Here is a 20,368-nt window from a genome sequence, read left to right as displayed (position 1 = left end):
CTTCATAACTATAGGAAAAGACTCGTCCCCTATTTTTAATTTTTAAGCTGCTTAATATTAATTGCAGTCAGCTGTTTCTGACGAATGGGTCTGGCTCCCAGAATGAGACTGGATTTGCGTTTGGTTTCGGCTCTTTGATTAGAAAGGTAATACAGTTCAGGCTGGAAACTGGCTGTCAGTGGAGGTCAAATTCTTTTATCTGTTGAGCATTTGTTAACTGAATCAAATATTCAAAGATTATCAGTGCAAAGCCTGTGCATTTCCAAACTATAAATGAGGAAGAGAGTGAATGTGCTATCACACAAATGTTTAGTCAAAGCGTAGGAAATGCTGGCTGATATCTTTTCCACAACAGAAACCATGTCATGGACCTGAGGGTATTCCTGCGTTTTATCCCATTCCCAGCCAACTGACTGTCAATAAATAATACAAGGCTTGGCAACTGACCAAGAAAGGTGCTGTTGCTGGTCTATACCAGGCAAATTAATTCACAAATTAATTTTCCTTCACTCGCCTGTTCTGACACTTTAAAATGTACTTTCACACTCTCCCTGCATTGTGTTGTGATTTACGCAGCCAGCAATTTTAAGTAATGCTATTTCTGTGTAAGGGTGGCAGAGTATGAAATGTTCCATGGTGGTGTTTTGCAATGAAAGTCCCAAGTCTTGCAGCAACAGGGACCATCTTGTTGATGTTGAACACCTATCAGCGGTTTGAATGTTAACTTCTTTTATTTTGATTATCATTCATTTAGTATGTTCCAAAGAACTCTGGTGCTAAGCAAGTGTCAAGCATTCTTCACTGGAGGAAAGTGTATCCAGATTACTTTTGCTTTGTTTTCTCCGGAGCAAAAGGCCGATGACTTGCATCTTCTCATTAGTTATGTATCTGGTACATATCTATCATCTACCGGATTCCCACTCAGTTGCTTAATACTGGGGAGTATTAAATACCCCTTCTAACAATTTCCATCAGTATATCGAGCAAGATGAATTTAGATCAACAAGAGAAAATCTGCTGATGCTGGAAATCTAACTAATACACACAAGATGCTGAAGGAGCTCAGCAGGCCAGGCAGCATCTATGGAAAAGAGTAAACAGTTGATGTTTCAGGCCAAGACCCTTCATCAGGACGAAAATTCTGAAGGAGGGTCTCAGCCTGAAACATTGACTGGTTTCTCTTTTCCATAGGTGTTGTCTGGCCTGCTGAGTTCCTCCAATATTTTGGGTGTATGAATTTAGAGCAACCTGCTTTATTCTGAGAAAAAAGATTTATTTAGTGAGTTGTATTTAACAAAGTAAAAAGTAAACCATTAATTTTGTCTGTATTTACTTTCTTCAGTATTTCAAAGTCTGCACAAGTCACCTTTTTCACTAAGTCTGGTACACACACAATCCAGAGTGAGTTAGCCAACTGGATTTTTAAAAAAATTGTCTTGCAGGTAGAATCAAAGATTAGTCATGGAGGGTTGTTTCTCAGATTGGAGGCCAATGACCAGCAGAGTGCTGCAGGGATCAGCGCTGGGTCCACTGTTGTTTATCGTATTTATATTGATGACTTGAATGAGAATGCAGGTAACAGGATGATCCCGTTTGCAAATGACACTGAGGTTGGTGGTGTGGTAGACAAAATTGTCCAAGATTGCAACAGGATCAGAATCAGCTGGAAAGTGGACAAAAGAATGGCAGATGGAAGTTAGCTCAGACAGCTTTGAAGTGATGGATTTTGGGAAGTTAAACAGCGGGTGGCAGGGTCCCGGGGAATGGTGTAGAAAAGAGACATGAGGTAATAAGTACAAACGGTAGTTCCCTGAAGCTGGCAACATAGGTAAACAGGGTGGTGAAAAAGACCCTGCATGTTTGCCTGCATTGGCTGTGGTGCTGAGTGCAAAGGTTGGACGCCATGTTGAAATTGTACAAAATAGTGGTGATCCACACTTGCAATATAGTGTTCACTTCTGGTAGCCCTCTTGTAAGAAGGATGCTAAAGAGGTTACAGAAAAGATGCACTAGGATGTTTCAGGGACTAGAAGATTTCAAATATAAGGAGAGACTGGATAGGCTGGGCCTGTTTTCCCTGGAGTGTAGGAGACTGCTGGCTGATCTTCTAGAGGTTTATAAAAATCATGAGTGGCATAGATTAGGTGGATAGTCAGTGTTTGTCCCAGGAGATGAGTCTAAACTAGACGGCATAGGTTTAAGGAGAGAGGGGAAACATTTAAAGGGGATCTTAGGGGAATTTTCTTTCCACACAGATGCTGATGGGTACATGGATCAAGCTGCCAATATTGGTTGATAATCCCTGTTGACAAGTACATGTATAGAAAGGGTGTAGAGGGGTGTGGGTCGAACACATGTGAATGAGATTATCTTAGATATTTTTGTTGGCATGGACAAGTTGGGCCAACGTGCTTGTTTCCCTGCTGTATGACTCTATGGTGAAGAAAGGGGAGGGGGTGGGTGAATAAATTGGGCAATTCCCTGCTCTGCATCTCCAAGTAGCTGATTTAGTAATTGTATCGGAAGTGATCCTGAAATAATTATACTGTTCTCCATTAAAGTGATAGAATAGGATATAACAGAGGAAATGGGCAAGAAGTGTTGCCCACATGATTTGTTGAAGTCAGTGATGTTTTATCTCTGCATCTTTGGAAATTTTAGGTTTACCCTTGATTTTAAAAAATGTATATTTGTATTAATACAAAATGTAAACTTGCACAAAGTTCTGTTGTAAGAAATGGGTATCATACTTGCCTGATTTCTTTCTTCTAGTCAATGTCCTGAAGGATACGCCTGCATGAAGGCAGGAAGAAATCCTAACTATGGGTACACCAGCTTCGATACATTCGGCTGGGCTTTTCTGGCCTTGTTTCGACTCATGACCCAAGACTACTGGGAAAATTTGTACCAGTTGGTAAGTAAGGAGATGTTGTATTTTTTAAATATTACATTTTTTTAAACCAATGTATCCATTTGAATTTGGTAGACAATCTGAATGTTCAAAAAAAAAATGTTTTTATTGACAATAATTATTCCAAATAGTTTTGAGCAAAAGTTTAAGTGAAAAGTTGGGCTTGGATCTGTTGACTTTCCAAGTGAGGAGCCAGCAGGACAAACCTACAATACTCTGTGTATCTTTGGAAACAGGAAATTTGCCAAGGAACTGGAAGGCAACAGATGGTACAGTACTGTTCAAGAAAGGGGATAAATCTTAAAATATGTAGACTGGTTACTGCCCTCTCAATTCTGAATAAACATTCAGCTCACAATTTAACATTTGATGAAATTTAAAAGTGCAGAACTAAACAGATGCAATCAGTATGAATTTATAAAGAGCAGATTGTGCTTTGTTAATTGACTTTTTGAGAATGAGTTGTTGAAGTGAATGAGAATGATGTGCACATGACATTTTAAGCACTTGACGGCACAAGGAGATCTGCTTTCTTTTAAGCATTTATACCTCATATTATTCACTCTTGTTTACACATATGAGTTGCATTCTTTGAATTAAAATAAATCTTTGTTGTATTTTGTTTCATATTTGGGCAAAGTTTAAACTCGCAGCTTCTTCAGCAGAAAACTGATGTTGGGAGATTTTCTTGTTGGAGTTAATGAATTTAATTTTGCCTGTTTATGATTGTGATGTTGCAAATGGTTGTTTCCTTCTGCTTGACGAGGGATGATGGCAAAATGACCCAAAGCTCACTTGTTCTTAATCACTCTGTAGAGAAATGTGTGAGACATTGTTGGGGGTGGGTGGTAAAATAGAAAGAGCCTTTTTGTAAAGTCCATTGTGATTTAATAGTTTGCCAAGATACTGTCTGGGCTCGTTCATTAGTAATGGTCAGCTGGGTGAATCAATAGAGGATGTTTACAAAACCAATGGCTGTGAAAACTCACTGTTCAAGTGGTTGCACAGAATGGGGAAGGTGAATCCTGTAGCTATGAATATAAGATGCTTTGTTTATTAAATGTGTCAAAATTGTCATTGGTGTTGTTCATTTCTGGTCCTTGGCTCCTTGTGAACTGCATCCTTTGGCCAACTGTGATGAAAATAGCAGTTCCGCTGCTGGCAGTAATCCTGGATCTCAACCTGCTGCTGCTTCCCTGCAGTGGCCCAGAGCCAATCAACAGAGGCTGCCTTCCTACAGACCTGGGGAAATCGGAACATTCACAATCTGCAGATGAATGGAAACAACTTCAGAAGCTTTTAAAAATTATGCTGAATACTGCCATCTCCATCACCAATTCTGGCAAGCAATGGGCTGCCATTTTAGTGAAAGACTATTCCTCTCCTAATGTTCAAAAAATGTCTCAACAATACAGGAAGATTTGCTTTGAATGTATTTAGATTGTGTTTACAGTTTTAAAATGTGCTAGAGAAAGCCTTCCTCTGAGAGAAATAGACTAAGCAAAGACCATTTGAGCTGATTTCCTCCATTGTTTGAGTTCAAGAAATGTTTTATTTGTGTGTTCTGAAATTTCCAGAGATACAGTAAATGGAAAATTGTGAAGTCTTTATCCATTAAGATGCTAGTTCTCTTTACCCAGAAGCTCAATGTATTTGCACTGACCCAAAAGAATAAAATGCATTGAAGTGCATGGTGCATTTGATCGTCAGATCAGCTCAGAAACTGAATGGTATCTGTCCACACATTTTAAAATAGTACTATTTGCGGTTTGAGGGGCAACATTGGAAACTTCAGTAGTGCACGAGGCCAAGGGGTTGCAATTGTCAACGAGCGGCTGGCCTGGGATAAGGCGCAGTAGTGGACAGTCCTGCCAAAATCCAAGAAGCAGTATCCATGAGCGCATTATGGTGCACATCTAAGAACTTCTCTGGCTCAACTTCCCACAGCTTGAAGTTGGTCCATAACTTTCCGTCAAATATTTTTGAAGGAATCTACAGATTGGTTTAAATAATACACTTTTTAATGAATTGTTCACCCATTTCATCCAAGCAATCAGTTTTGTGTTTTAAGTCACACCAAAAGCATTCAGGACTTTCAAACATTTCAAACATGGATACCAGGTATACAGTGTAGTTAATGCCAGAAATGTGTGTGATATTGAACTTGGGGAACCGAAAAGTTCATGATCCTGGATACTAAGCCATTGAACTTGGTACACTTCTTGTGGTTTAGTGCTTCCAACTTAGTGACAAAGCTCCAGCAGAAATTACTGTGAAATACAATATTTTCTGGCTGCTTATATTAATCTGCGATATGAATCTATAATTAAAAATGTGAAGTGTGCATTGCATGTCACAAATAAAATACCAAGCCAGCACATAGTGATGTGACTCTGCAGCTCAGTATTCCCAGCATGTTAATCAAAGGCCCCATTTGTTCAGGGGTGTGTAAGCGTTCTGTGCCACTAGTCAGAGAAGAGCAACAGAGTTCTTCCAATGTCTTGAGCCAAAAGTCTTCACTTATTAACACTAGCAAAAACAGATTTGCTGCTAATTTAACTGAGATTTAGATATAAGTAAAATAATTGCTTCGTTTGGCAAAATAAATAATTTTACGACTTTAAAGCTCATTCAAATTTTATTTGATTTGCACTAAGATTGCAATAAAATGTTTTATTATTTGGGATGTACACGGGGATAACTGATACATTGACATCAGTGTTGTCTATATTATCCATGAAAAATAACTAAAAATTTATATTTTTTGCAGACGTTAAGAGCAGCAGGGAAGACGTATATGATCTTTTTTGTTCTTGTCATCTTCGTGGGTTCCTTCTACTTGGTGAATCTGATTCTGGCTGTGGTAGCCATGGCCTATGAAGAACAGAACCAGGCTACTCTGGAGGAAGCTGAGCAGAAAGAACAGGAGTTCAAACAGATGCTGGAGCAGTTGAAGAAACAACAAGAGGATGCGTTGGTTAGTGACTTGAATAGTTGGTTTTGAATGAAAATGATTACGGAGTAGTTCTGGGAAAAGCTAAGTGCAAAGCTTTGCTCTGGTTGATATCTGTCGAAACAATACCATGGCATTATTTCTGTTTGGTCATAGAGATGCTCTAAATTCTGTGCTATTTCTTGCACAGAATTAAATGAAATGGTTTATTGTGGAAAGAGTTTCTTTTCGTGCTCATTTCCTGTCAAAAGCCAACTAACAATAGAACTTTATAACTTATAACCAAAATGGAGGAGATTGATATCTAATCTTGTGCAAGATAATTGTAAGATCGGTACCACACTGAATATCAAAAGAATGCACATTGGGATTTAGTTATTTTATTGGGGAAACTAAACTGATCTACATCCATTTATAGCACATTGTTAGAAAAACAAAGTGCTGTGAATGTTGGAATTACTCAATAGGTCAAGCGGCATCTGTGGAGAGATGAGCAGTTCATTTTCTTTCTCTGTGTGATACATTTTCTTTGAGGCTTGAAAAAAGAGATGTAGGTAACTAATATCTCTTTAAAAACTAGTTTGAGACTAGCAATGAGTTGATACTTTATAAATTATGTTCTGGTAAAGTATTTAATGAATGCTGGGAGTTAATTATGTCACGATGAACCTGGCTGCCCCATTTGTTGAAGTTGAATAAAATGGAAAGCAAAATAGTGAGTAGGTATATGAAATTGTGGTAGATGGCCTTCATTGTTGGTCAAGTGTGAGGTCACTCACTTGGCTTTCAAGACAGATAAATTGGACATTTAATGATATAAGGGAGGATTAAATGTACTTTTTCCTGTGCATACAATGAAATTTAAGACCGTAAGTAGGAGCAGGTGTCAGCCATATGATTCTTCAACAGGGTCTTGCCTTTTCTTCATAATCCTAGATTTCCCTTATTGACCAAAATCTAAACAACCTTAATCTTGAATAGATTCAATGGCTTTTCCCCACATGATCTTTGGGGGGGGGGGGGTTGGAGGAAAACTATCTTAATATTCTCCTCACCCAGAGCATTCCCATTTTTAAGCTCTCCCGGCCAGTGAACCATCTTTGAAGCAAGTCACCAACCTTTCCTATGATTCTCATCTGCACCACTCTTTGTGTGGCGTCACCTTCCCCAGGAATCAATCCAGATCAGCTCAGAAACTGAATGGTATCTGTCCACACATTTTAAAATAGTACTATTTGCGGTTTGAGGGGCAACATTGGAAACTTCAGTAGTGCACGAGGCCAAGGGGTTGCAATTGTCAACGAGCGGCTGGCCTGGGATAAGGCGCAGTAGTGGACAGTCCTGCCAAAATCCAAGAAGCAGTATCCATGAGCGCATTATGGTGCACATCTAAGAACTTCTCTGGCTCAACTTCCCACAGCTTGAAGTTGGTCCATAACTTTCCGTCAAATATTTTTGAAGGAATCTACAGATTGGTTTAAATAATACACTTTTTAATGAATTGTTCACCCATTTCATCCAAGCAATCAGTTTTGTGTTTTAAGTCACACCAAAAGCATTCAGGACTTTCAAACATTTCAAACATGGATACCAGGTATACAGTGTAGTTAATGCCAGAAATGTGTGTGATATTGAACTTGGGCTTGGAGAGTGGAGAAAGGAGGGAGAAAGACAAGGAGGAGGGGACCCAGAGGGACATGATAGGCAGGTGAGAGCGCAAGAGGTGAGAGTGGGGAATAGAAGAAGAGGGGAAAGGGAGGGACTTTTTTTAACTGGGAAAATGATGTTCATGCCATCAGATTGGGGACTACCCAGACAGAATATGAGGTGTTGCTCCTTTACCCTGAGGGTGGCCTCATCTTGGCACAAGAAAAGGCCATGGACTGGCACGTTGGAATGGGAATCAGAATTAAAACATTTGGGCACCAGAGAATTCACCCAATTTAGAATCGGTCTTACCAATGTAGAGAAGGCCGCGTCAGGAGCACTGGATGCGATAGATGGCCCCAACAGTTTCGCGGGTGAAGTATTGCCTCACTTGGAAGGACTGTTTGAGACCCTGAATGGAGGTGAGAGAGGAGGTGAATGGGCACATCTACTGTGATGAAATGCTTTGGGAGGCTGGTCATGGCCAGAATCAACTCCTGCCTAAGATTAGGAGCCGGACCTGCTGCAATTTGCCTACAGTGGATGCAGTCTCACTTGCTCTCCACTCAGTCTTGGACCACCCATAGAGCAGCGATGCCCTCATCTGGCTGATGTTTATTGATTACAGATTAGCATTCAACACCATAATAACCTCAGTACCAATTAACAATCTTAAGAACCTCTGTACCTCCCTCTCCAACTGAGCCCAGCTTCTGGCTTCAGTGGTGTTCAGGGTGGTGAAGGTATTTGGTCATCTATCAGACCAATGTGTGTAGAAGTTTGAATGTTGTGTTGTAGTTGTACAAGATGTTGGTGAGACCTGATTTGGAATAATGCATTCAGTTTCGATCAGATGCCATTAAATTGGAAGGAGTGCTGATGAGATTTCCAAGGATCTTTCGGGGACTTGGGAATAAGTTAAGGAGAGACGTTGAGCAGGTTGGGATTCATTAAAATGTACGAGTTTGAGGAGTGATCCTATAGAGCTGTCTAAAATTATGAGAGCCATAGATAGGGTGAATTCATAGTCTTTTTTTTCAAGCATTGGGGAATCAAGAACTAAAGATCATAAGTTTAAGGTGAGAGGGAAGAGATTTAATAGGAACCTGAAGGGCAACCTTTTCATCTAGAGGGTGGTGGGTATGTGGAATGCACTGCCAGAGGAAGAGGTTGAGGCAGGTACAATAAAAACATTTAAAAGGTATTTGGACGAGTACATAGATAGGAAAGGTTTAGATGGATATGGGAAAGATGTCAACAAAATAGAGAGAGTACAGAGAAGATTTACTAGAATGTTACCTGGGTTTCAGCACCTAAGTTACAAGGAAAGGCTGAACAAGTTAGGTCTTTATTCTTTGGAGTGTAGAAGGTTGAGGGGGGACTCGATAGAGGTATTTAAAATTATGAGGGGGATAGATAGTTGACGTGGATAGGCTTTTTCCATTGAGAGTAGGGGAGATTCAAAAAAGAGGACATGAGTTGAGAGTTAGGGGGCAAAAGTTTTAAGGGTAACATGAGGGGGAATTTCTTTACTCAGAGTGGTAGCTGTGTGGAACGAGCTTCCAGTCAAAGTGGTAGAGGCAGGTTCGGTATTGTCATTTAAAGTAAAATTAGATAGGTATATGGACAGGAAAGGGATGGAGGGTTATGGGCTGAGTGCGGGTCAGTGGGACTAGGTGAGAGTAAGTGTTCGGCATGGAATAGAAGGGCCGAGATGGCCTGTTTCCGTGCTATAATTGTTATATGGTTATATGGGCCAATGGGACGAGCTTAGATGGGAATCGTGGTCAGTATGGATGAATTGGACCAAAGGGCCTGTTTCTCTTCTATATGACTCTGCTCTTTCAGCTCTATCTTTATTAGTTTTACTTGCATATCATTTCCTGTGTCTTGATAATTGAAAAACCATTATATTCCATACATCAAGGATGAGTCTTTGTCCTTGAGGCCACAATCCCATTGCAAACTAGTGACTGGAAATTTAATCTCACTCACTTTAAGTTTCAAAATCATTATTGTTTCTTTAAGTTTAAGTCAGGTCCCCTGCAAAAGAAAGTAATATAATTGGCCAAAATCCAGTCTGAGGAAGGATTCAGAATTGTGCATTCAGGTGTTTCGTCCTTTATCATTCTGAGAATTTGTTGAAGAGAGCGCCACTCCTTGAAGGCGCATGTTCCTAGCAGCAGCAACTTGTGCTGTGATTGCCATTGAGGACCATCCCCATCCCATTTTTGTGCAGAAGAAAAGCCCAGGTAGTTGTCTCTGAAGGCAATGGGAGTAGGCCAGGGCTTTTGATAAGAATCTTGTTGCCTTCTGGCCTAAGGTCCTAAACCCCACCATGTGTGTGGTCACCATGGTGGTAATACCTCCAGTACTAGAGTACTACTACTGAAGTACCCATGGAGTCATCAGCATCTTGGGGACTAAATGCTGGCAGAACATTTTGTGTTCTGTAGACTTTAGAAGAAGCTTGAGTGTCCTCTAGTGAGTTTTGAGGTACAAAGTCATGTCTCTTGATATGTCTGCAATATGCCTTTAAATAATTCTTAGTTCTGCTGACCCTGTTCCACACTGGTAATGGTGGCAATGCCAAGCTTTGAGTGTCTTGTATCGGGATAGATAGAAATGGGAGGGTATATTGACTGCAAGCATCATTTAGTGGCAGGGAAAGGTCAGTCAAAGGTAGACTGGCAAATTTTGTGATTGGCCTGGTTTCAATCTGCTCAGGGTAATCTTCATTCCAGTTGCTTACAGTGAAAGAATCAGCAATTATGAATATAAGTTCATTCTATGACCATCCCTTCATAACAGTTAAGGCACATTGTTATCTTCTAAACAAGAGAATTTAAAACAAGTAAGACTGTTGATGCTGGAAGTCTGAGGAACAGAACAATGCTGGGAATACTCAGCAGGTTAGGCAGCATCTGTGGCGAAAGTTGATATTTTAGGCTGAAATAAGCTCACCCACCCGAAGCATTTAAGCTGTTTGTTTCTTTTTCCATGGATGCTGCCTGTTCTGAGGATTTCCATCATTTTCTGGTTTTCAACCACAGTTGTATTGGCCTTTAAGATCAGTCAGCAAAGCTGCACATTATATTCCTAAATCTTGCCTCAGTAATTTACAGCAGACCCCACCCCCCCCCAAAATGATCTATACATATTGCTGCCTCAGTAAAGCAGCCACTGTAATCGATAACCCCCCCCCCCCACCCTGGACATACTCTCTTCTCCCCCCTTCCGATGGGCAGAAGATACAAAAACCTGAAAGTACGTACTACCAGGCTCAAGGTCAGTTCTGTCCCACTATTATAAGACTATTGAATGGTCTCCTGATGTAATGAGATGAACTCTTGACTTCATTATCGACCTCACCGTGGCCCTTGCAGTTCACTGACTTCCCGCACTGCATTGTCTCTGTAACTGTAACACTTTATTCTGAATTCTATTATTGTTTTCCCTTTTACTGATAGGATGAAATGATCTGTTTGGATGACATGCAGAATATTTTCACTGTTCCTCCATATATGTACCCAATGTTAAACTCATTTACTGGATTAGAATAGCATATTCCATTTTGAGGAGCAATGCCATTGACGTGTACACCAGTGCATAATTATCAGTACTGATAAAGGTTTAGATGCCAGAAAATGCATCCAAACCCTTCTGCTTTTTGCCTTCTCTCCTTTTCACGGTTTATACATTTCCTGTTTCTGTTCCGACTTTGCATTTGTTTTCATTTTTTCATATCCTATTAAGTGGAAATTCAAGAATGGCTTGTTACTTGATTTGGTTCTTGTATGGGGGGAAGTTCATGATGATTTAACTGGGGGGAAACTCCTAATTCTCCTCAGGAATTAGAATACAATCTAGATTGTGTTTACCTATCCTGATGAAGCTGGCATTACCCTATTATTGGAATGGAAAAGAGTTTTCATTGGCATCATTTTCAGCATCTGAGCTATTATCTGGACAGTGTGCAATAAGAGGAACATTCCATCTTCAAAGAAGATTTTTTATATAAAATTCTTTTCATGCTTCAGAGCATTGGGAAAAAATACTGTGACAATGTTGGAGTCCTCTGTGTAAGGTGGAAGCTGACAAACAGTGAAGAAGCTGTAACTGCATTAGCACTTTAAAATTCCCTAACGTACTGACTTGCTGCCTGTTAGGCCATTGGACAGCAATGAAAGTCTTTCATCTCTGCCTATGCTGTTGCACACAGATATAAGATTCTTCATTGCTGTTTCAATACCAATCTTTTTTTTTGACCATCCAGGTTTGTAAGCCCTGAGCTGTACCCCCAAACCTGGAGGAGCTGTGGACCACTCTTAGTCTGGCCTCTACCCTTCGACCTGTTTGATATGGGTGACCCTCCCAAGAGCCAAAGCACAAACCCCTGAATCCAGCCAACATAGCTCTCCGGGTCATCGAGGCACGCAAGCCTCCAAACCCTACAACAAGGTTGCGGTCCTCTTGGTGGTTAAAATTCCCTGTGGCTTCAGAAACAGGAGAAAGAAAGCAGTAAGTGGGGTTAGGGGGAAGGGGGCGGAGGTCTTTATTCCATTATGTAGATTTTATTGCTACATTCCATAGTAGAAATCAGTAGAGTTCACTTATTTTTGGGTTCCAGTAGCCCCAAATCCTTGAAACAAACATAAAATGATGGAGGAACTCGGCAGGTCAGGCAGCATTTATGGAGAGAATGAACAGCTGGCATTTTGGACCAAGACCCTTCATCAGGACTGAAAAGGAAGGGGGAAGAAGCCAGAATAAGAGGGTGGGAGGAGGGGAAGGAGTACAAGCTGGCAATTGTTTGGTAAGACCAGGTGAGGAGGAAGGTGGATGGGGGAGGGGTGATGAAATGAGAAGCTGGGAAGTGATTGATGGAAGAGGTAAAGGGCTGAAGGAGGAAGATTCTGATAGGTGAGGAGAATGGTCTGTGGGAGAGTGGGCAAGAGAAGCAACAGGCATATGGGCAGGTGACAGAAGAGGTAAGAGGAGGGCCAGATTAGAAAGAGAGAGAAGGCAGTGGGGGGGGGGGGGGTGGTTAGAGAAATCGATGTTCATGCCGTCAGGTTGGAGGTTACCCAGACATTTCTGCTCCCACCTACCAACTTCTATCACTATCTCCACCTCTCTCATTTGATTCCATCTGCCAATCAACCCCTCCTCACCTAAACACGCCTTTTGCTTGGGGGAAGAATCTTTTCGGGCCAACAAGCCCAGTTTTTCCACAGAACTCTATCCAAATGCATTTCCTGGAGAAATGTTCTATGAAGTTTATTGTTGATTCAAAATCTCCATTGTGAAGTACTCAAGTATTCAATTAACCTTGCAATCTGCAGTATTTAACTTGACTACTTGTTTCGACCATTTGATGCTTTCCGTGGTTATTAGACTGGAATGCATTAGTTTCAAGGTTATTCTATATGCTTATTGATGTCAGAACATATAATGGAATTGTATGAAACTCCTTTGGTCTGCAATTTTACCTTAAGCATATCCAGCTTGAAGTTTAGTTTCTGCCTGTTAAAGCAGCAGGGAAACTGATTTCCTGCAAAAGCCTTTTCTTTTTTTTAAAAAATAAAAGCTTCTTTAACTAAAACAGCAGCAATTCAGAATTGTGTTTAATATCACTGGCATATGTTATAAAATTTGTTGTTTTGTGGCAGCAGTACATTGCGATATATAAACTAGAAACGTTAAGAAAAAATATTTTTATTTAAATAAGTAGCGCAAAAGGAGAGCAATATAAAGTAGTGAGGTACTGTTCATTGTCCATTCAGAAATTGGAAAATCTGTTCTGAAATTTCAATCATCCTATTTCACATGAGATTGATTAATTTCATTTTTGTAGATTTTGATTCTGCACTCTGTTGAGGAGCTAGCTCGGATCTGAATCATTCACATTTCTGTTTTATGTTTTATATTTGAATGCTGAATAACGTAATTCAATGTATCAACTTTGACAAAATATTACTCTACCTGCTCTAATCTCAAGATGCATTCGATGTAATGTGTTGTATGCTGTTTATCAGCTTGCAGCAGATATTGAATTTAATTTTGAAACTTGCCTGAAACTACTTCCATTTAATTTCAAATGTTTTTGTCTATTGTAGGAAAATGGCTAAAGGGAAAAGGGTACTATTCCAATCTTTCTAATATAATATTTCTTCTTTTATCGTTTTATCAGTATAAAATTTATCTTTGCAAATCCAATTGAAATTGGTCCGGTTGTTTATTCACAAATAGATGGCTGCTGCTGCAACAGCTACTTCTGCTGGGACAGTTTCAGAAGATGCACTGGATGAAGAGGAAGAGGGAAGAATGTCACAAAGCTCATCAGAGTTGTCAAAGCTCAGCTCGAAGAGTGCAAAGGAAAGGAGAAACCGGCGGAGGAAACGGAAGCAGACGAGAGGCCATTCGGAGGGGGAAGAAAAAGGAGACCATGAAAAGATTTTAAAATCAGAATCTGAAAATGGAATCAGTAAAAGGGCCAGGCATGGGATGAAATACTCAATGAATCAGGTACACCCATTTACATTGTTTCAATTAATTTTTGCCTTATACTGCGACCGCAGTTAACGTAAAGATAGCTGTTCAGCATCTAAAGCCTGCTGCACAGTTGCAGTGAATAAATGGAATAATGAATTTAGTGATTTGATTGAACCAATTATAATAAACGTTTATATTATTGCCTCTGAGCACATTATCGAAATTCCTCAGAAGGAGGGGATGCAGCATGTTCCAAGTCTAGCTTCAGAAAGATTCTGGTGATTATTTTACTGTAACAATGCTATTAGGCAGTAACAATGACAGAAGCCGTGAGAGGCTTCATTTCAAGGGAGCTGTAAGATGTTTAATTGTGGTCAATGACACTGCAATGTCAATGAACCTGTCCATTCACTCTGTTCAACAGAACAGTCTCCATGCTCTGTGTGAAGTCCTGAGACAGAGCTCAGCCAAGTACCAAAAAATGGATAAGCGAGTGGTATGGCGGGAAAGAGATGTGTCACATGCAGTGTACAAGGTGTGATGTAAATTGGAAAGGAAGGGGGAGAAAGCTGCAGCAAAACTGCCAACATTTTCAGAGATCCAGGTCAATGTGCCTTGACTTTGACCTTGCCTGTGATGGCCATGAAAGAAAACCTTTTACTTGTTCGTGTAGTTCGTGGGGTATGGCTGCACAACCCAGTCAGAATCTCATAGCTCACACTGCCACATGATTTTTTTTATCCCACCAGCAAGCCTGGATATATAACATTCGATCCCCTTGCTCAAATCATTGATATAGATTGTGAGCAACAATGGTACTCCCTTAGTCACAGCCCTTTGACCAACAAATGACCAGATTATTCCTGCTATCCACTTTCTGTCAGTTAATCAGTCCTCAGTCCACACTAATCTATTACCCCTATACTGTGCACTTCAATTTTGTTTAATAGTCATGTAAAGTATTTATCAAAAGCCTTCAGGGAGTCCAAATATACCATAGACTGGTCTGCCTTTATCCTTTCTGCTCATTACAAGCTCAAACAAAATTCTAGCAGATTTGTCAAACATGATTCACTTGAATACATCCAGATTAACTGCGCAATCCTATTATTACTTTCCAATCCCTTAATAATGGATTCTAGCATTCTCTCTACTCCTGGCATGAGGCTCCCTGGACTGTTAATTGTTGTTTTCACTTTTCCTCCTTTCTTTTAAGTACTTGGAGTGCATTGGTGACCTTCCAATCTGGGAGCCACTTTGGAACTGTAGGATTTTGGAAAATGGTCATCAGTGCACTAATTAGCTCTATAGCTTGGATCCATCTTATCAGATGCAAAGGATTTACCTGATTAATTTAGTCAATTGTTTCTTTTCACAAATGCTAATTTATTTTGGTTCATTCACTTTAGATGTTCTCTATTATTTCCAGGAAGTTTTCTGCACTTTCTGTGAAGGCAGGCACAAAATATTGAATTAATTTTACTGCCATTTCCTTTCTGTATTCCCCATATAATTTGTCCTGCTTTATTCTATAAGGGACTTGCATTAAGTTATAGCTATTATTTCCCATTTTTATTGAAACTCTTGGAATCTTTAATTTTTCATTCACTTAGCTTTGATATCCTAATATCCATAAGACCATAAGATATAGGAGCAGAATTAGGCCATTTGGTCCATTAAGTCTGCTCCACCATTTCATCATGGCTGATTCATTTTTCCTCTCGGCTGCAATCTCCTGCCTTCTCCCCATATCCCTTCATGCCCTAACCAATCAAGAATGTATCAATCTTTGCCTTCAATGTACGCAAAGACACAGCCTCCATGGTCTTCTGTGGTAACAAATTCCACAGATTCATCACTCTCTGGCTAAAGAAATAACTCCTCATCTCCATTCTTAAAAAGTCATCCCTCTATTCTGAAGCTGTGTCCTCTGGTCCTAGACTCTCTCACTATAGGAAACATACACTCTCTCGAGGCCTTTCAACATTCAACAGATTTGAATGCAGTCACCCCTCATTCTTCTGAATTCCAGTGAATACAGGCCCAGAGCCATCAAATGCTCTTCATGTGACCAGCCATCAATCATGGAATCATTTTCATGAACCTCCTTTGAACCCTCTCCAATGTCAGCACATTAACGCTCTTCTCTTCCCTTATCAATGCTCCTTTGCTGAATTTATAGATTTCCTAATTGCTTGCTTTTAGATGAGCCAGAAGTGGTTACACATTAATCTTATATTAGACTTCAACTTATCCAACCACAGCTCTCAAACTTTTCAAGTTGAATCTTTTTGCCTTAAGTGAATGTTTTCCTTTTACACAATGTACTAATTAAAAGTTTGTCAGTGAAGTTTCACTGTTGAATCATATTAAAATTGTTACCCAATCTATTCTAACCAACCCAGATCTTGTGTTTCTTGGTTTCTATAATTCAGATTAAAACGCTGGTTTTAGGTAGAATTTAAATAAAGATTGAAACTAATTTAGTTCCTAAAGGCTGCTTAGTTCCCAGTTCACTTACCCTTTCTCATTACACAGTATTAGAGGTCTGTTCCCTGACTTGTTCCTCTATTGATCAACAAAGTCATTTCTTATTCTCTCTCTAAACTTGTTCTCCACATGCTTATAACTGGTGTGCCCAGTCTATATGTAGATCAAAAGTCCACTGATTATAGTGCTATCCCTGCTGCGTGTTCTTCCCTCCCCTCATGTGCCACATGCTACATTATCATGATCACTTGGAGGCCTGCATACGATTCCAACGATTTGTCACTTGCTGTTTCTTGGTTCCATCCAAACTAGTTCTGTGTTTTGCTTTACTATGATGAGAACAATGTTGCCTTAACCCCATATCTTAATATCAGAGCTGTCCGGCTTCATTTTGCATTTTGTCTACCTCTTTAAAAAATATAAGCATCCTAGGCCGTTCAACTCCCACCCTTGGACACTTAGCAACCATATCTCTGTTATGGCCATTAGCTCACAGCCATTTAATTCATTTGTGCCGTTAATTCAGTTGTCTTTTAATGAGTGCTCCAAGTATTCAGATAAAGGACATTCAGTTCAATTTTTCTATCATTTTGTCCTTCTCTGAATCTATTTTTGTTTGAAATGTATCCTGCCCAGGAATGCAAAACACAAGTTCAAAGTAAATTTATTATCAAATTACATATACCATAAGTCACTAAATATTGTACAACCCTGAGATACATTTTCTTGCAGGCATTCACAGTAAATACAATAGAATCAGTGAAAGACTGCATCCACCAGGATGGACAAACAGCCAATGAGCAAAAGACAACAAACTGTGCAAATACAAAAATAAAAAGAAACTAATAACAAACAAGTTAATGATAAATATTGATAACATGAGATGAAGAATCCTTGAAAGTGAGTCCATAGATTGTGGGAAAAGTTCAGTGATGGGACGAGTGAAGTTATCCCCTGTGGTTCAAGAGCCTGATGGTTGAAGGGTAATAACTGTTCCTGAAATTGGTAGTGTGAGCCTTGAGGCTCCTGTATCGCCTTCCTGATGGCTGCAGTGAGAAGAGAGTATGGCCTGGATGTTGAGGGTCCCGGATGATGGATGCTGCTTTCCTGCGACAGCGCTCCATGTAGATGTGCTCAATGGTGGGGAGGGCTTTACCCGTGATGAATTGGGCTGCATTCACTACTTTTTGTACAAGTGGCTGATAAGCAACTCTACAGTTCGGATGCTATATTCATCCTTTTTAAAAATGATGTTCAACAGATGCCAGTGTCTTAAGATCTTCAAGCCACTCTGAGATCATAATGACTGATCTCCTTCTAGCAACATGGAAGAACCGAGTATCTGCATTTTCTTTTTTTTATTTTCTTGTGGTTAAATTATTGGATTAGGAACAAGTTCTGCATCATTGGTCCAGGGATGTGAGTTGGCAATTCAAATTCAAGTAGTTAATTAAGTCTGTAATTAATAAGAAGCTAGCCTCTCCACCCATGAATTACTTGAGTTGTTGTTGCAAAACAACATGGTTTGCTAATATCCTTTGAGGAAGGAAATTTGGGTGATGTTGTGTGCTCTATAATACAACAATTGACCCACCAATGGGTGAATGTGTATAGTCTATTTCCCATGGTTGAGGAATTGAGAACTAGAGGGTATATTTTAAGAGGAAAGATTTAATGGGAACCAAAGAGGCAAATTTTTCCACCCAGAGAGTGATTCATATATATAAAGCAAGCTGCCAGAGGTAGTGGTTAAAAGGCAGGTATATTGACAACATTTGAAACATACTTGGACAGGTACATGGATAGGAAAGGTTTAGAGCAGAGACTCCCAGCCTGGGGTCCATGGATCCCTTAATGGTATTGGTCCATGGCATAAAAAAGGTTGGGAACACCTGGTTTAGAGGAATATCAATCAAATGTGCACAGACTGGACCTGTTTAGATGGGAATCTTGGTTGGGATGCTCTGCTTGGGCTGAAGGGCATTTATCCATGATACTGACTCAATGTTTTCATAGTTCAAGGGCCATCAGTGCCAATATTACCATCTCCATCCACATCCCATGCGTAAATAATTACAAAACCTGCAATTTGATAATGGTTTATTATTGTCACATGCACTAAGATAAATTGAAAAGCTTGTGAAAAGAGCAAGATCATGCTGAGGTAGATTGTGAGGCCGAGAGGTCCATTCAAGAGTCTGATAACAGCAGGATAGAAGCTAGTTTGAAGCCTGGTGATGTGTGCTTTCAGGGTTTTGTATCTTTTACCCAATGGGAGAAGGGAGAAGAGAGAATGTCCGGGGTAGATGGGGTCTGGGATTATATTGACTGTTTTACTGAGGAAGCAAGAAGTACAGAGTCCATAGATGGGAGGCTGGTTTCCATGATGTGTGGAGCTGTGTCCACAACTCTGTAGTTTCTTGCAGTCATGTGCAGTGCAGTAATCTTAGAAAATAAGATCTATAATCCATGAAAAATATCTTCAGGCTATTAAGCTGGTGGTGGAGTAGAAGAGGATTTCTTGCTTGGAGCTCACATGGATGCAGGGAACCTGAAGATATGACACCACGTCCTTTGAATGCTTTATCTTCCCTAATTTCCTGTTTTCTGCCCCAGCCAGGCAATGAAGTGTATTTGAATGCCAACCCAGGAAAATTATCTTCACGCATATACAATCTTTTTAAAATCAATATTCTGGGGCAGTGGTGATTAAGGTCAACAGATGCTCTTCTTAATTGCTGGTGAGGACAGTCTTTAACTGTTGCCTTGTCCTTCTAATTAAAGAGCTTCTCAAAGTCAAGTTTATTGTCATGTGCACAAGTACATGTATGCATAGGTGTGGTGCATTGTCTTTGGTTAGAAGTTCCAGGATTTGAACCGCAGCAACCTTGAAGGAATATTTATGAATCTCTAAGCCAGCATGCCATGTGACTGGTTGGGGACTTTGCAGGTACCTTTTGTCCTTGGTGTGGAGCTTGCAGACTTGAGGTGCTATTGTAGTAGCCTGGGAAGTGACTGATGTGAATTGAGCTGCCTTTTAGCCAAGGTTTCACATTCCTCAGATAGAGTGTTGTCAAATTTCATCTGTGCTGGTGCATTGCTGTCTGAGTCTAGATAACCACGTCCGTCCTTGTGGAGAGAACCAAACAGCTTTGCTTTACACTTATCCCAGATAATACCTTCTCACACTGTCACGTAGTGGTGTGATAGCCACTTATTTCTCATCTTCCGTGCTTTATTAGAGCTCCAGCCTATAACTTTTGTCTGACTGTGTCAGTGAGCAGCTCTTAAAGATTAAAGATTAACGTTATCTGTCACATACATTGAAACATACAGTGCAATGTGTCGTTTGCATCAAATTAAATCAGCGAAGATTGTGCTGGGCAGCCCGCAAATGTCACTATGCTTCCGGTGCCAACTTAGCATGCCCGCAACTCACTAACCCTAACCGATGTGGGAAAGAACTGGAACACCTGGAGGAAACCCACATGGTCAGGGGAAGAGTATAAAAACTCCTTACAGGCCATGACCAGAATTGAACCCTAATCTGTGATTACTGTAAAGTGATGTGCGAACCACTACACTACAGTCCTGCTCAACAATTCATCTTATCACTGGTCATTATGGGCATTCAGTCAATCGGTGTATATAAGCTATCTTATATATTTATTGTTTTTGTTGTTGTTATTATTGTGTTCTTTATTGAACATTGAAAGGCCTTGATGGAGAGGATGTTTCCTATAGTGGGTGAGTCTTGGACTAGAGGGCATAACCTCAGAATAGAATGATGGCTATTTAGATCAGAGATGAAAAGGAATTTCTTTAGCCAGAGGATGGTGAATCTGTGGAATTCATTGCCATGGATAGGTGTG

General features: G+C 40.1%; 1 protein-coding gene across 11 annotated transcripts in view; it reads left to right on the top strand.

The window, feature by feature from the left end:
- LOC132384676 (sodium channel protein type 8 subunit alpha-like) overlaps positions 1–20,368 on the top strand; it is a 231,184-nt gene that overhangs the window by 98,117 nt on the left and 112,699 nt on the right. For 9 of the 11 annotated variants that reach the window (XM_059956036.1, XM_059956034.1, XM_059956037.1 and 6 more), the window contains exons 8-10: positions 2,773–2,914; positions 5,682–5,882; positions 13,764–14,039. In XM_059956036.1, coding sequence (XP_059812019.1) covers positions 2,773–2,914; positions 5,682–5,882; positions 13,764–14,039 — 619 coding nt within the window. Of the gene's footprint in view, positions 1–2,772; positions 2,915–5,681; positions 5,889–8,434; positions 8,442–13,763; positions 14,040–20,368 lie in introns of all 11 variants that reach the window. The other 2 variants (XM_059956030.1, XM_059956027.1) reach the window with 2 other exon arrangements.

Source organism: Hypanus sabinus, chromosome X1 (assembly GCF_030144855.1).
Source record: "Hypanus sabinus isolate sHypSab1 chromosome X1, sHypSab1.hap1, whole genome shotgun sequence".
Classification (NCBI taxonomy): domain Eukaryota; kingdom Metazoa; phylum Chordata; class Chondrichthyes; order Myliobatiformes; family Dasyatidae; genus Hypanus; species Hypanus sabinus.
Note: the sequence above shows the minus strand (reverse complement) of the source record. Positions and strands in the feature narration are given on the sequence as shown.